General features: G+C 36.7%; 1 protein-coding gene across 3 annotated transcripts in view; it reads right to left on the bottom strand.

The window, feature by feature from the left end:
- Positions 1 to 15,592, bottom strand: part of LOC148677733 (excitatory amino acid transporter 3-like) — a 41,826-nt gene that overhangs the window by 9,165 nt on the left and 17,069 nt on the right. The window contains exons 6-13 of one of the 3 annotated variants that reach the window (XM_088624867.1): positions 14,338 to 14,439; positions 13,162 to 13,346; positions 12,680 to 12,787; positions 10,327 to 10,449; positions 9,387 to 9,581; positions 8,483 to 8,617; positions 7,225 to 7,484; positions 4,095 to 6,843 (exon numbers count right to left, since the gene is read on the bottom strand). In XM_088624867.1, coding sequence (XP_088480993.1) covers positions 7,244 to 7,484; positions 8,483 to 8,617; positions 9,387 to 9,581; positions 10,327 to 10,449; positions 12,680 to 12,787; positions 13,162 to 13,346; positions 14,338 to 14,439 — 1,089 coding nt within the window. In that variant the 3' untranslated portion in view covers positions 4,095 to 6,843; positions 7,225 to 7,243. Of the gene's footprint in view, positions 1 to 4,094; positions 7,485 to 8,482; positions 8,618 to 9,386; positions 9,582 to 10,326; positions 10,450 to 12,679; positions 12,788 to 13,161; positions 13,347 to 14,337; positions 14,440 to 15,592 lie in introns of those variants that run through there. The other 2 variants (XM_088624876.1, XM_088624859.1) reach the window with 2 other exon arrangements.

Genomic DNA, 15,592 nt, shown 5'->3' with positions numbered 1-15,592 from the left:
ATCTGGGTAGCTTTTTTGACACAGTTCTTTAAGGCAACGGTTTTGATACATTTTCAGAAGTTCCCGAGCTAGGGTTAGGGTTAGGGTTTGAACAACACCTAGACAGTTTGTGATGCATTTTCTGTTTCAGGGTGCATTTGAAATGCAGGAAAAGTGTTCCTTTTATTGTTTCCTCGAGAAATAAATTTGAGCACATTTTGAAGTTTTACCTCAGCCATGGGCCTGCCAATCAAACGTGGTCTAAACTCAAAGGTGTGAAAATAGTATTTCTACATGCTAAATACCATTGTTTATATGCATTTAACAGAAGTAAAATGGTAGGTTTTGCCAAATGTTAGTGGTAATTCTGATCCTGATCTGTACACAACTCAAAACGTTTCATTTGCAGGATACGCCATTACTGCAGCGGGATGCCAAAAAAGAAATTTTGCAAAATTAAAAGTGATTCACAGCAGATACATTTAAAATACTTTGAAACTGCAAACCTAAGTGTTTCTGATTAATTTTGAGTCATCTGGGTAGCTTTTTGGACGCAGTTCTTTAAGGCAACGGTTTTGATACATTTTCAGAAGTTCCCGAGCTAGGGTTAGGGTTAGGGTTTGAACAACACCTAGACATTTTGTGATGCATTTTCTGTTTCAGGGGGCATTTGAAATGCAGGAAAAGTGTTTCTTTTATTGTTTCCTTGACAAAACAATTTGGCCCCATTTTGCAGTTTTACCTCAGCCATGTGCCTGCCCATCAAAAGTGGACTATACTCAAAGGAGTGAAAACAGTATTTCTACATGCTAAATACCATTGTTTATATGCATTTAACAGAAGTAAAATGGTAGGTTTGGCCAAATGTTAGTGGTAATTCTGATCCTGATCTGTAAACAGCCCAAAACGTTTAATTTCCAGGATACACAATTTCCGCTGCAGGTTTAAAAAAGAAAATACTGGAAAATTAAAAGGGATTCACAGGAGATACATTTAAAATAATGTTAAACTACAAACCTAAACGTTTTGGATTAATCTGGAGTAATCTGGGTAACTTTTTGTACGCAGTTCTTTAAGGCAACAGATTTGATAAATGTTTCATAAGTTCCCGAGCTAGGGTTAGGGTTAGGGTTAGGGTTAGAACAACACCTAGACATTTTGTGATGCATTTTCTGTTTCAGGGTGAATTTGAAATGCAGGAAAAGTGTTTCTTTTATTGTTTCCTCGAGAAATAAATTTGACCCCATTTTTCCATTTTACCTGTGCCATGTGCCCGCCAATCAACAGAAATGTCACATAACATCACATAAACTCACATACAGGTAGATAAATCATAATAGCAGTATATACTAGAAGTAAGTGTAGGTGTGGGTGAATAGTTTTTAATAAATTCATTAAGCAAGTTTATTGTACAGCAGAGACAGTACTTCTTATAAATTGTTTTACTTGATCTTGGCACTCTAAACTTTCTCCCCAATGGGAGCATTACAAACTGAGGATAGTGGTCGAGTGGAATCAGTTGTGATTCTCCTCCCCATTCTGAGAACTGAATTGTGCTATAAATCACCAGGCTGAGTCTGTTGTTTCCCAGTTATTTTTTCTGCTGTTCTCACAAGCCTTGACAGTTTGGTAATACCTTTCTTCCCCAGATGTCCATACCACACTGTCATTTTAAATCCCAAGAGATGCTTTCAACAAGGCTTTTATGAGCCTCCTCTAGGAAATTTTGACTAGCATTAAAGGTCTTAGGGTTTTAAATGAAAAACAGCATATGATTTGCTGAATGCTATTTTGTATTACTAATATCACCAACATTTTACTTGTGCAGTTGGTGCTGACATTACATTTCTTTCACAAGCACCCATAATGTACTGTAAGGATAGACAGACGTGGGTCAAGGGTAGCAATAAGACCTTTCAATTGATTTTCTCATATCTTTTACATATTGGCCAACGTATCTATTTCCAAACACAAACTTAACTGCATTATTAACAATTTCCTTTTCTTTCCAGAGTACCAGCAAGGGGAAGTCATTCCCACCTCTAATCCTAACAAGAGGAATCTTTGTGTCTTCTAGTTTTTGTCTTGCATGATTTATTTGACTGTAATTTCATTGAATTCTTAAATGAGCCATCTCCTGCAGTTTAAGAGTTGTAAACTATTGCTATGGTCTAAATAAAGCCAATTAGTCAAGTAATTCAGAGCTCAGGTGCAGTAGGGAAAAAAGAAGATGTCCTTTGGAGGAAGGCAGGAACAAATAACTGTTCTACTTAGGGAATCATTTCAGGAAACATATATTCAATAAAATAAACTGTTTACTACAACTATTTCTATCCATATATATCTGGTCATTCCCATATGTTAGAAATTAACAGTGTTTGTGTTTGCAAAAACATGTATACATCATGTGAATACAAAAACTGTTAAATTATGCCTCTAAATGTCTATAAGCAGTTTATCAAGACTTTTTGATATACTGTAGAAGATTACAGAAGATTTTTTTAACACATGCATGAAAAGGAATCTAAATCTCATTCCCTAATTTTAATGTGGTTTGTATTCATTGTCTTGTGCAAATCTATATTTTGCTATTTTGTTTTGGGTTTTTTTGAGAGCTTGTGAGGCTTTACTTTAACATATCATACTTACAGAAGGCAGTTGGAGTAATTAAAACAGAGTGTACAGTACGTTGATAAACGATAAGCTGTTCTCAGGTCTTCTGGGTAACAGCTTGGTTTCCCTGGCTATTAATTCTGACAGTGCTAACCCAAGCAAATCTAACTGAAACTGTTGTTTAAAAATCATTAATCCTTATCAAAGCTATTGAGCCATTGCAACTTTCTGGCCAAGATCAGGCAGTCTGACCTTGAAGCCTTTTTTAAGGTTTGTCTTTAGTGAGTCATTAAATGAAAATTATGTTATGGGTGTCTAAGGCATAACAAATTCATCCTTCTGGAAAATTGCTTCTTTGATGCAATCTGCTCGGTTCTCTTTTCTGTAAAATGTCATGATTTACACTTTAAAAGAGACAAGGAAGAACTTCAATAAAATAAAATTATCCTGATTACTCTGGAATGCAGCTCTCTTGTCGGTCTTTGCATGAATCCCAGTTGCATCTTTCTAAACTGCAGAATATCCCATTGAATTTTAATAGTTAAAAAGCATGACAAGTAAATTGGCTAGCAAGTAGTCTGTTCTTTTCTTTATTCTGTTTTTATTTGCTCCATCTTAATTTCTCTGTATAGACTTGCTGCATTCAGTGAAGCTGTCACCCAAATGATAATAGTGTACTGTATTAAAGGCAAAAATGGACATTTCCTGGTTACATAAACTGCATGTCATGATATACTGTAGCACTTACACCTTGCTAGGCAGCCAGCTGGTACATGCTGGAGTTTCTTTTTGCTGGTATATGGCTGGAGTTTCTTTTTGATGAGGAGTTAAAATAAGAAATATATTAGGTGTAAAATATGAAACCCATGCAAATTTTCAATTGATCTTTGATTTCTTTGTTCAACAAATCTGTACTATATTCAAGGGAACTGATGACACAGATTAAAATTAACAGCAACTAACAACATGAAGAAGAACAGTGGGACAAAATCCCAAAACTGATTAATAGTCAAAATGTGGAACAGCCACATAAAAACTTTAATTTTAAAATGTGTTCTGTTACGTTTACATTATTTCCATTGTTTAGAGAAGCTTATAACTGCACTTGTTATCTGTACTTGAGAGCTGCTTTAACTTTTAATGTGGAAAGTAATTATATTTTTTACATTTTTGCAAACCAAAATGTGTAAACAGAGGACTAGATGTCTAAAAAACATTTAACACCACAACCAGATGGGGGATCTTGGAATGACTGACCTACTGATGGAATCTGTGCAAGCAAGCTTACTGGCATGAAGCAAAAATTGATTTTTAAGTTTTATACTAGCTGTAGCCCATTCCTAACAAAAATGAAGCGAAATTAACTTTATACCTGTTTCTTGGAGCAGCATTTCCCTGAACTGACATGTTTACTTTACAATTCATATCCTTTAATAATACTGAATGAATAATGAATAGTTTTTGTATACATAAACACACCAAGACAAAAACATCCTTAAATATTAGTTCTTTGTTTATAGTTTTGGTTTTATTTATTACCAGTTTTTTACATCCAATATGGTTTGTTTTCTGAAACACATACTCATTCACATACCACTTCATACTTTTGTGATATTCATTACCATTTATTAATTTTATACATTTAGTGTTTCTTTTGAAATATACAGAGCATAGCAAGATAGAAAAAAAAGCCTTAGTATTAATTTGGCACAATTAACAAGTTGTACAAGTTTGATTCACTCTTTCTTCACCACTTCTCATACATTTCGGTCTAAAAATACTTTCTTCCTAAAGCACAGTTTCAGAATACTTGTGCAAACGTGTTTTTAGAAAACTGTTGCTCTTTCTGTGTTATTGAAGTCTGTTGTGGTTTCAATGCTGTTCGCTTGAGTTTATCTTTTCACTTTGGCTGAACTAGTTAATATCAAGCTGCAGGTTTCCCATGAGCAGGGCTGTGTTCATGATAAACCCTTACCAGTGCCTCATCTGTCACCTACCAGTACACAGTAAATGACCAAGTAAAAATAAAAAGGCAAATGGCACAGTAGAGCTTTCTTTAAAACAAAATCAGTGAAGGAGCTTATTGCGCTTGTTATTTTTCTTGATGTTGCCATTCCAAATTAAAAATTTAAAAGATAACACCAGTTTCTTTAGCCACTGCAACGGTTTGACAGACAAGCTAAATGCACTACTCTTATATGTTTTCTGAAACAAAATTGTCAATGTTATTATTTGTATTCCCACAAAGTTGATGTACTGTATAATAGCTGCCAATGGCGATGAAGATTGCCATTGTTATCAGTAGTATTTGTGCAGTGCACACCAAAAGAATGAAAACTGTTATTTTTCATTCTAAATTTAAGCAATTTAGAGTGACAAATAACACCATGAGATTATTGTACATTATATACATTTTATTTTGGGGTAATTCCATGTATACCATTGATCATAATAGTACAAAACCATTATTTTTATTCAACCCAGTGATTTCAAGTGACCACAATTCTGGGGCATGTTGACTTTAAAGTTCAGAGTATACAGTATTTCATTGCATATCCCTTTGGCCTATTAATTGAATGAAGATTGCCACCCATTAAGCTCACCAAACCTTGAGATGCTTTGCTGCAGCCACTAGTTTTTGCCTGTTCTTGACGTGTTTGCACTTCAATTTGTCTTCATGTAAAAAGCATTTCTCGATTAGATTTAAACCTGGAGACTGAGATTTGCCAGTCGAAATCTTTTTTTTTCTCTTGATGAGCTTGTTTGTTGCATTGGCCATATTTTAGTCTCTGTCATTCCCATGCTGCATGGTGGATCACCAATCTCTAAGTATGGAGGCTTTATATTCTACATAAGCAGAGAGAATGTTTCTGTAAACTCCAGAATTCTTTCTGCCGTTTCCATCATTAGCTGCACCACCAGTAAAGATAAGCGAGCCTGTTCAGCAGGAGGCCAGGTCCAGGTAAACGAGTGATTTTAAAAGTGTTGAGCATTAATACTGGGGAAAATCACATTGATAAGAGATATACGGTCTAAACTGAAGAAGATTCTAATCACTCAGAGCATTAAATCAGAGGAGCTCTAGATGCAAGGGATGATTGAAATCAGCAATTGCCTATGTATTCCACATCCTCCACATTGATTTCTGATACTTTAAGTAATGAAAGATTTGACTAGTAAATGTGCACTTTCTGTAAATTATGAACTTGCTGTTCATTGACATGCTCAATATATTGACAATATATTTAAGGTTCAGAGAGTTAAGGGCTAACACAGATCAGGCTTTTTCTGTGCATGAATATTTACTGGAGGTATAAAACACATGATGCTGAAATATCTGATTTTATTATAAAAGTGATCATGTTTTTTGCTGCAAGTAACAAGATCTGATACTGTACATCTGGATGCAGTATGTTTTAAATGACTGTGTTTTAGGTGGCATGATAAATAGCTGTGTTTATGGCTTAAGATGCTCATCCTTTTTATATGCAATTTCTTAAAAATGATTTTTGTTTCTTGTAAAACACATTGTGGAAACCTCTTCCCATGAATGAAAGTTATAGAGACTTTGGACAGCAGTGACTGAGAAGAGAACTTTTAAATATTTCCCTTATTCATTATCTATGTATTCCATCCATCACTTAAAAAGACAATAAACTGACAAGTTCCCCTTTACAATGCCAGAATAAGATCACATATTGCTTTTTCATTCCTTTCTTCCCACTGTAACGTACTGTATTATCCTTACACTATTTGTCAGAGAGCTGTTCTTACACAGATAAAACCATAATTTAGTGCCAAAAATAATTATTTCTGGGCTACGTCTATTCCTAAATTACATTTTGTGACCATACTCACCACTCAGTGAAAACAGATTGAAACTTGACATTTTCCCTTTTGTATGGCTTCATGCTGTGTGCTCCATAAAAATCCCCTTTTGAAATACATACTATTTGGCACAACTTGTAAATATAAGTGAAAAAGTGCTTGAAAGCCCACACAAACATTTTAGATGCTTAGGTCAAACAATAGCTGTCAATCGTAAAATATCCACTTAGTCACTTAGTAAGTAACTACTTAGTTATCTTGAACTCATTTGTCCATGCAGTATGTCACAGGAAATGTACAAAACACAGTTCAGCGGTCTGGTTCATATGACCTTTTTAGCACACAACATACAGATTGCAAATTTATCCCACAATCACGTGGCAAGGAGCTGGTAATGCTGGCTGTTATGGAAACATCTGATGGCTGCAAGGCACAATGAATTATGTGTTAAGTCTTTTTTGTCATGTCTGGCTGAGACTTTGTCGCAATTACAGTGTCGTGTAAACAACAAAAAAATTCCATTATAATTTAACCACTTTGCCAGAAAGAAAATTTAAATCTTAATGCAGTCACGTTTACAAAACAAGAGCCTACAAGATCTAGTAGTATTATAACCTGAATTCCCATTGCTTTTTGGCACTAATGTACAGTGCATTGAATGTTAAGGACAGCCTTTAAGAAAATGCCAGACAATAACAGTAACACCTATTGCTGAAATCTGGAACTTTTTTCTTTACATTCATACAGTACTATACAGTACAAATGTATAGCAGCATATTAGCGGTTCTATAGTGTTATACTGACCTTTCCCACCTGCCTTTCACTAAAACTGAGATGTCTGTGTGTACGAAATTGAGTCACTTTTATCAATGGTGAAGCCGCCATTAACATAGGACTTTTTCTCGCACTCTTCTTCATCCATCGTGGTTTCCAAGGCAAAGGGGTTAACCATATCCACGTCTGATGTCAGGTCCATCCTTTCCAGCTCCTTCTTGGAGAGTTTCTGAACTATGCCAGCTCCAAAGGCATCCCCGAGCACATTGATCATAGTGCGGAAGCGATCTCTGGTCGAATGAAACAGAGCAAAAAGGATCACTGTCAATTTATTCTCTGTGTGCCAAATGCAGAATCTGCAACAGGAGATATTTTGAGGCAGCTCAAATTCCTCACAAATGGCCCCCGGTTTTTTATTGTGGATAAAATGCCTTTTGTTGTTTTAATTTTATCAAAGCAGCTGTCGATTTTACTTTAAATGTATTCCCTAAAAGTTGCGTAATCAAAAAAATGTTCCATTTAAATTTAGGATCTTGAAATAGTAAAAAAATGAATTATATTTTGAAATGGTTTAGCCAATCAACACTCTTCAGTTTTATGGTTGCATAGTGGGGGAAAAAAACAGTTTATTCCATTTCATTTGGTGTTTTGCTATTTATCGTGAGACTCATGCATATCTGGAACAGCTCAGTGACTTCAGTGAAAAATACTTAATCACTTCACAGCCTGCTGTTTGAAAGGGCTGGACAGACCACCCTGTCTAATCTCACTTCAGACCTCCATAAGCAGACCCCTATTCGACCTCTGAGGGGTTTGACACATATAATGCACTCTGACATCAAAGTACCAGAAACTGCTGGTCCTGCTGGAGTTTTATTTCATACAAGGAACTGAGCTGCCCCTTAGTTTCTGCCCTAAATAACAAGACACATGTAAGAGGAGTGCTTTTTTTCTACGATTACATAACTAAAGTACACCTTTATAAGAACAACTCACACAGGGGCCCAGGCTGACAACATCAGGATCACAAGCACTGGTTACATTTTTTAATTCTCTCTGTATAATTCACCCTGTTATGGATGGACATTTTGCCAGGCTAAGTGTAAATTCAGAGCTCCAGTCATTCTTCTCAAAACAGTGTAATCCAGTACGTGTTGAGAGGCTTTCTTGTTTGAGGAGTTCTTGGGCTGCTTTTTCTTTTGCTCACAAGGGCATCATAAATTTTTATGGTGCATAGATGTACAGTATCATAAAAATTGCAATGGCAGGACAAAAAAAAAGAACTTACAGCAGCCAGTCTACAGCTATAATAAGTGTGACATCATTCGCCGGCAATCCCACTGCAGTCAGGACGATCACCATGGTAACCAGGCCTGCCTGCGGAACTCCAGCTGCCCCAATGCTGGCTGCTGTCGCAGTTATACTGTAACCAAAACAAAAATGAGAGGATCTCCATATGATAAAACATAGTGTATATTTTGAGGCAAATCATCTCACAGTTGAGAGAGCTAAAAAGTGGAGCGACTCTAGACTAATTATCGTATCCAGCAAAAAAAATCATTCCATTTATCAGAGATGATACAAATCCCAGAAACAACTCCAATGACCTAATTTCTGATGTTTAATTAACTTAGCTTATTCACCCTCACTAAGATCATATCATTTCCCTTAAAGAATCTATGGACCTCCTTCCACACGGTAATTGTTACTAACTCAACGCTGGAAGACACTCTCTGAAATATTTAACACCTTATTCCTAAAATAGTCTGAAGACAGCTGCTGTTGCATGCTGTTCCCTGTCTATTTAGATGTAGGTTTTGAAAGGCCATACCTCTTAACAAGCTCAGATTGTGTATAACAGCATTTGTAAACAGTTTGCAGCAATCCCTTCCATGTTTCATGTGAATTAAAACACTGAGCCAAGCTAAATCTCCATTGTGTCAGCAGATTGAGCTAAGTCTTAGAATACCTTCAACAAATAAAAACAAAACTTTCTGGCAAGTCAACAGGTTTCTTGAATGCGCCCCTTAATCCAGAAAAGCCGCATCCCAATCATGCAGGGTTTATCCGTACACATCGTATTTAAGAGGACCCCACAACTCCTGAGCTCCGTCTGGAGACTTTTGTGCAGAGATTCTACACAAACCATTCCAGTGCCCAATACCAGCTGCTCAAAGACTTTGGTCCCTTACCTGATGGTAACAATCTGACCAACATCCAGTGCATAATTGTTCAGCTGAGCAATAAATATGGCGGCCACAGCTTCGTAGAGAGCAGTCCCATCCATGTTGATGGTGGCACCGACTGGCAACACAAATCGTGTGATCCTCTTGTCGATCCCGTTGTTTTCTTCTGCGCATCGAAAGGTCACGGGCAGTGTTGCAGAGCTGAGGATGAAACATCACATACTGTAATTTGAGCCAGCACAAAATTCATGTTTTTCAGCTTTGGAGAGTAGTATTCATTAACAGTGAATTCTGAAGAGTTTAAGGAGACCATCCACCCAGTGTCAGAGAGGTGTAAATCCTCAAGGATTGAGTCAATCAAATCTTGTCAGCTCATGTCTATGGTGCAGGATGAAACCAGACCACCTTGGTGAGAAGCCATGTCCACATGGGCAGAAAATCAAACTCCACACAGATAGACAGCTGAGCCTAGAATTGAACCCAGAGTCCTGCAGCTGTGAGGCAGGTTTGAGGTTTGCAATTCATTACAATGAAAGCCTAAACATCTTAGTAGGGAAAAGTGACATATAAAGGGATGGCAAGGTGCACAAAATAGCTAAATGTGCAGCTATCAATCTTCTAATCAATGTTTGTATAGAATGTTTTTTCTTGTTTGACTACGTTTGCCTGGGACACTCTTTAATGAATCCTTTCAACTCATTCAGATAACAGCAGGCATGTTTTCCTCATCACTTGTGTGTATTATTTGATTCACAAACTGTTCTTTATTATTCAAGCAGAAGTTCACCCAAACGAAGACCCAACTCAGAAGCTTCATAGATTTCATAAGCTTGCACAAGGATGGAAAGTTAGTCAAGTTTATCATTTAATAACAGTTGGTTTATTCTTCATTTCAGTTATCACTACAGAGTTATGAATTTAAGTTATAAAGTTTTCCCGGCATTACCTGGAGGAGATCATAAGCGCAGTCACCAGAGCCTGGGCCATCCCCAGCGCGAATGTGAATGGATTTTTCCTCACGATAATGAAATACAGCAGTGGGAGGCACACAATAGCATGAATGGCAAGTCTGAAGAGGACAAAACAGAAACGTCATCCACGTTATAGTCAACGAAACTCCTTAACTTCACAAAATCCACCCTGATAAGTCTGTATTGGAAACAGGTCTTCACTAGTTAGAGAAAGATTAAAAGTCCAGTTTTGTTAGAAAAGGCCATTGTAAGCCCTAGGGCTTTAGTGGAAGCCGGTTGGAGGTTTACCAGTGGACTACAGTAACCTATTATAACCCAGCATAGTTGGGTGTGGGATACGTTATCGAACTGTTGGAGAGTACTGGGAAGAAACTAGTACCGTGCAAGGAAATTGGACATTATTAAAAACCATCCAAAACTAAACTTCAGAGTGCTAGAATCCATATCTTCCATATCCATATCAAAATCCATATCTTCTTCAACTAAGACACTTCATACATTAAGAATGTTTAAATGCTTCCTGAAAACGTGGCCACACTTTATGACCTAAAAGTTAAAGAGAGCCCCATCACAGTTCTGAAGTGGCATGTTTCATCCGCTGTCCTGTCAACAGATGAAGATAACAATAGAATCAATGCAGCAAGCTAACCCTACATCAGTGTTTGTGTGAAAGCCATAATGAAAATGCATATCCTAAAGGTTTGCCCAGGTAATTAATTTCTAACAAATGCAAGCCAGAAAAACAGTCCAAAATTTGGAGGTGGGGGTATTAAAAAGAACAAGTGAGGCAGATTAAAAGCATTCCAGGCAAACATTTTTTGTGGGTGCTTTTTAGTAAAAGTAATGGCAAGCCAGGCCTGTTGTGCTCTTTGAGTTTGATTGGCTGGAGTTCAGCAGGACTCTAAGTTCACCAGATCACCTGAGAGCTTCACATGCAAGCTTACATCCTCTCCTGTAAAAAGCTATGATAATGTTTTTAAATTATTTTGTGTTTATTGGCTCTTCCTTTTTTTCCTACAGTATTTAATGCTTTTCAAAATACCCAAGAGTTTCTTTGGAAGTAATTGCACTTTTCCAAGGACCATTTGACCTCATATCAGTTGAAAAAGCAATAAAAGCAGTGCACTCCCCAATTCAGAGCTGTTAGGAGACACAGTAAATAGCTGATTGTTTTAAAGTTTAGCAGATCAGCGAGTCTGAGGGTCAATTTTGACACACTCCTTAAGGCGAGGGCAAGCATATGCAGCCCCAGTTTCGATAAATGCTTTCAAGGGCACTATAGTGTTAAAGCAAAATACAGTATCTGTTGTGAATTTCACAAGCACTAAACCTTCACCACCACCAGGAGGTTTGAACTGATGACAGTGTTAAAAAGGAAAGGCTACAAATGAGAGGAGTCCATTAGCTAATCTTGTTTTTTGGGTTGCAAGTAGATAATTGATCCAAATATTACATCCAGCCATTTTGTGAAGGAAGCCAGGGTATCAGCTTCACCCATCTGACTGTGTAGCTTTATTAAGTCTCTCACCCTTTATTTATTATATCTAGTGTTATATTGTATTATTAAGTCTTTGGCTTCACCCTTCAATGTTTGCCCTGTCTCAGATAAGCTCATCAATGCCCACTGTGTTTGCCTGGTAATGCATAGGCAGATGCAAAGTGTAGGTGCCACTGAAACTGAGATTCATTGTACAGTACAGTATTCATGGTACTCAACAGATCGTGTCTTCAAGTATGTGGTAAGTAGCCTGGAACTCAAATGCCTTTAATATGCTTGATGTCATTCACTTACAGTAGCTCCCTTCGTAAACCACCGATTTGCTTAATCGTTCTGTGATTTATATTTTCAGTTTGCGTGGACAAACGTTTTGGCATGCCTCAAACGGTGCTACAAAGTACAAGATCTTTACAATATTGTTAATGTGGCTTTTAAAAGAGACAGAACCATTCTATCAGTTAGGATACATTTCCATTGCTAAATTCTACAACCAAATTGTAGTAAACTAGACAAGGATAGAGATAAAACAGGAAATGTGGCATTCTAATATCATAACATTGTCTATGACAAATTTATTTTACACTGAACAAAAGCCACCAACATCCTCCATAATAATCACAATTAGGTAAGTGCCTGAGACCAGGTAGAGATCTGTGAGTTGTGGTTACTGTTGGACAGCACAAATTGGAAAACCAAATTCAAAATGGTTCAAGACGTGTAGGAGTTTATGTGAAAGACAGAGAATATGGTAAACAGTTCACTAAATACTGGAACACCAAGTTCAATTTGATCATCTACTAGTTTACATGTAATAATAAGCAGTAACTCACCCACTCAGCACAGTCACCATGTAGAGTCCAAGCTTTCTGAAGATATCCCAGTCATCAACTTCAATGATCTTGGCAGCAATTAAGAACATTATTCCAATGGGCATATAACTACAAACACAAAATCAGTCAAAATAAAACCAAGTTAAAACGCTGTTCCTTGAAAATTAAAGCATTCTTAACACAAAGAGGCTGGTGTGAGGGGCTTTTCAAAATACTATGATTGCTGAAAGGTACAATTGGACAGTTGTACCCACCTCTGTTTTACACCCATTATTTGAGTCAATCATACTAACTGGCATTTAAGTGAGAGAAAAAAATCTGCACAGTTGCAAGTTTATGAATTTAGATTCAACAATATTTTGGGGCTTTTGTTTGAAACAAATGTCTGGAAGGAATATACAGTATACACACAAGGTTATTGGTGTGCACTCATAGTACTGGACATTTGGAATCTTGAATATCTGAGACAAGAAAGGCCATACCACATCACGACCTGAACTATTTTCATGGTAGCTTCATTCAGTGCATCAAAAAACTCCACTAGGATACGTCCTCTCTCTCCCATCTGTCCGATGACAAGTCCAAATACCAGGCAGAAGACAATGAGACCCAGTACGTTAATCCCATCAGAGTACAGACCCACTATTGTGTAGTCCTTGGTTATGTTCTGAAAAGCAGGGAAATGGAAAACAAGAAGTTTGACAATGTTTTGGGTGAAGGAGGGGAGGGGGGGGGATTTTTGGGAGATATTGTACACAAAAAAAGAATTATTTCAATTTTTTCATTATCAATTTTTGATAAAAAAATATTTTTTTTCCACTGTACATCCAGTACTTGTGATCCAGATGAATCGGTATGTAATTAAAGGGAAACTGCAGTCCCAATTTTCAAAGCCCTTATTAAACCTCGGTGACGAAATACATTGACAACATAGAAATAAATTACAAATTTCAGATTAAGCACAAAATCATGAAATTTGTGAAAGTACTGTAAGTCGCCACATTGTCACAAACACATATTCGAGTTCCCATATATTACGGCGAGATGAGGTCCTTCCTACTCACTAGTCTCCGTAATGACTAATGTAATGTGTTGAACAGTACGAGCGAATAAATACAGGTTGTGGAGCAGGGATTTCACCACAAAAATGTTCCAACATGCATGCAAAATTAACGAGTAAGTAGTATTTGTCGGTAAAACTGTCTCAAAATCGAAAGCAATATGTCTATTGAATTAAAAGAGACGTATTCACAACCCTGCTTCTTTACAATGTTATAGGGCTGCATCACGTCACCGGAGATTGTGTTGCCTCATTCTGAATTGCAGAACACGGTGCTGTACACACCAGGAAATCTTGTCTATTTTGTGATGTAAATTGAAGGTTTTTACAAGTTACTGTGTTCGTTTTACTTTTATTGTAGTTTGAAATGCACTCATCAATTAAGAATCTTTCGAACCCTGAAATATGAAAATACTGTAGCATTGCAGTTCCCCTTTAAAAAACTGCTCAGTGTGAATTAAGCAGGTATACATATGAATGGGAAAAACAAAATTGTGTCCTCTCTTTGTTTTTCTAAATCCGCGCTCTTCCTGAAGAACACTTGGGTACTTTTGAAGTCTCCAGGCCGTGATGTTAAAAAGCCCTGAAAGATACTCACCTCTTGTAAAGTGGTTGCCATGACAGTTGTTACAGGAGGAGCAGCAGTGGTGTTTTGTTCAGGTTTATTTGAAGGCTTTAACTCAGAGCGTTTTGTTTTATACTGCAATAACAAAGCTCAGAGGTTAGATATCTGTAGCAAAGCATCACTGCCTGTTGCTTGAGATTTGGTGCACTGCAGTGCATGAATACTGTACAATGATAAGAAAGAAAGAAAACTAAAATATACTGTACATAATCTCCACGTTTCATGTTAGTTAGTACACTAAAAGGGCCTCATTCACCAAATGTTCCAAAAAAGGTAACACAAGACATGTGAACACTGTCCAGTAAGATGCATCTGAATGTCAAAAAAGGCATTTAAAAATGTATGTGATCTATTATAAGCCTTCTTATAACACTCGAGAATAGTGCATTGTGTGGAAATGAGGGGTTTCACATTTCAACCAGTTCATTAATTTTCTTTTATCACCAAACATAATCAAGGCATTTCATTGCAAAAACAATAAAAACAATTATTTATATATTATTATTATAATTGTATATTGATATGTACAAATAAGTGCAATACTCAACCACAAAGTCTTCTGGTTGCCTCATTAATTTTATTTTTCTCTGTTTTAGGCAGGTGTACAATTTGACCCAGTTGCTACTTACTGTACTAACCAAGTGTTCAGAAAATTCCTTATTTTTCCCTTTTTCAAGTGTCTATAGCTCTAATCGGTTTAAAAAGCTGTATTGATTAAAATATAATTCTAGTCTCTTTTGACTTTTACCCTGTTCCATGTTGGAAGAGATATATTTAAAATGTAATTTTCAGAATTTTATGTCTATAAAATATTTTTCTGGCTATGGCCATACTTCAGCCCCTGGACTTTTGATTTTTCACTGTTTCTTCATAAGAGCATTTTTCTCTGTTGGCAAGGAGTTAGACCAGGCTGCATGGAAACTTTTCATAAGAAGGATCATGAAGCACACAGTTTAAGGCACAGCTTATAATTAGTAAAGCCTACTATGTTCATTAGTGCCATCTTTCCTCATCCTGAGAGATCATTGGGTTGCAACTGGGTCACCACATTGGTGGTGGTGGAGGGGAGTCCCCATTACCTGTAAAGCGCTTTGAGTGGAGTGTCCAGAAAAGCGCTATATAAGTGTAAGCAATTATTATTATTATTATTATTATTATTATTATTATTATTATTATTATTATTATTATTATTATTATCATTTAGCAAGTTTAGCCACAGATGTAAATG

The sequence above is a fragment of the Lepisosteus platostomus genome, chromosome 1, assembly GCF_059453375.1.
Source record: "Lepisosteus platostomus isolate fLepPlt1 chromosome 1, fLepPlt1.hap1, whole genome shotgun sequence".
NCBI lineage: Eukaryota > Metazoa > Chordata > Actinopteri > Semionotiformes > Lepisosteidae > Lepisosteus > Lepisosteus platostomus.
The sequence above is the reverse complement of the archived record's forward strand: the minus strand, read 5'-3'. Positions and strand labels throughout refer to the sequence as shown.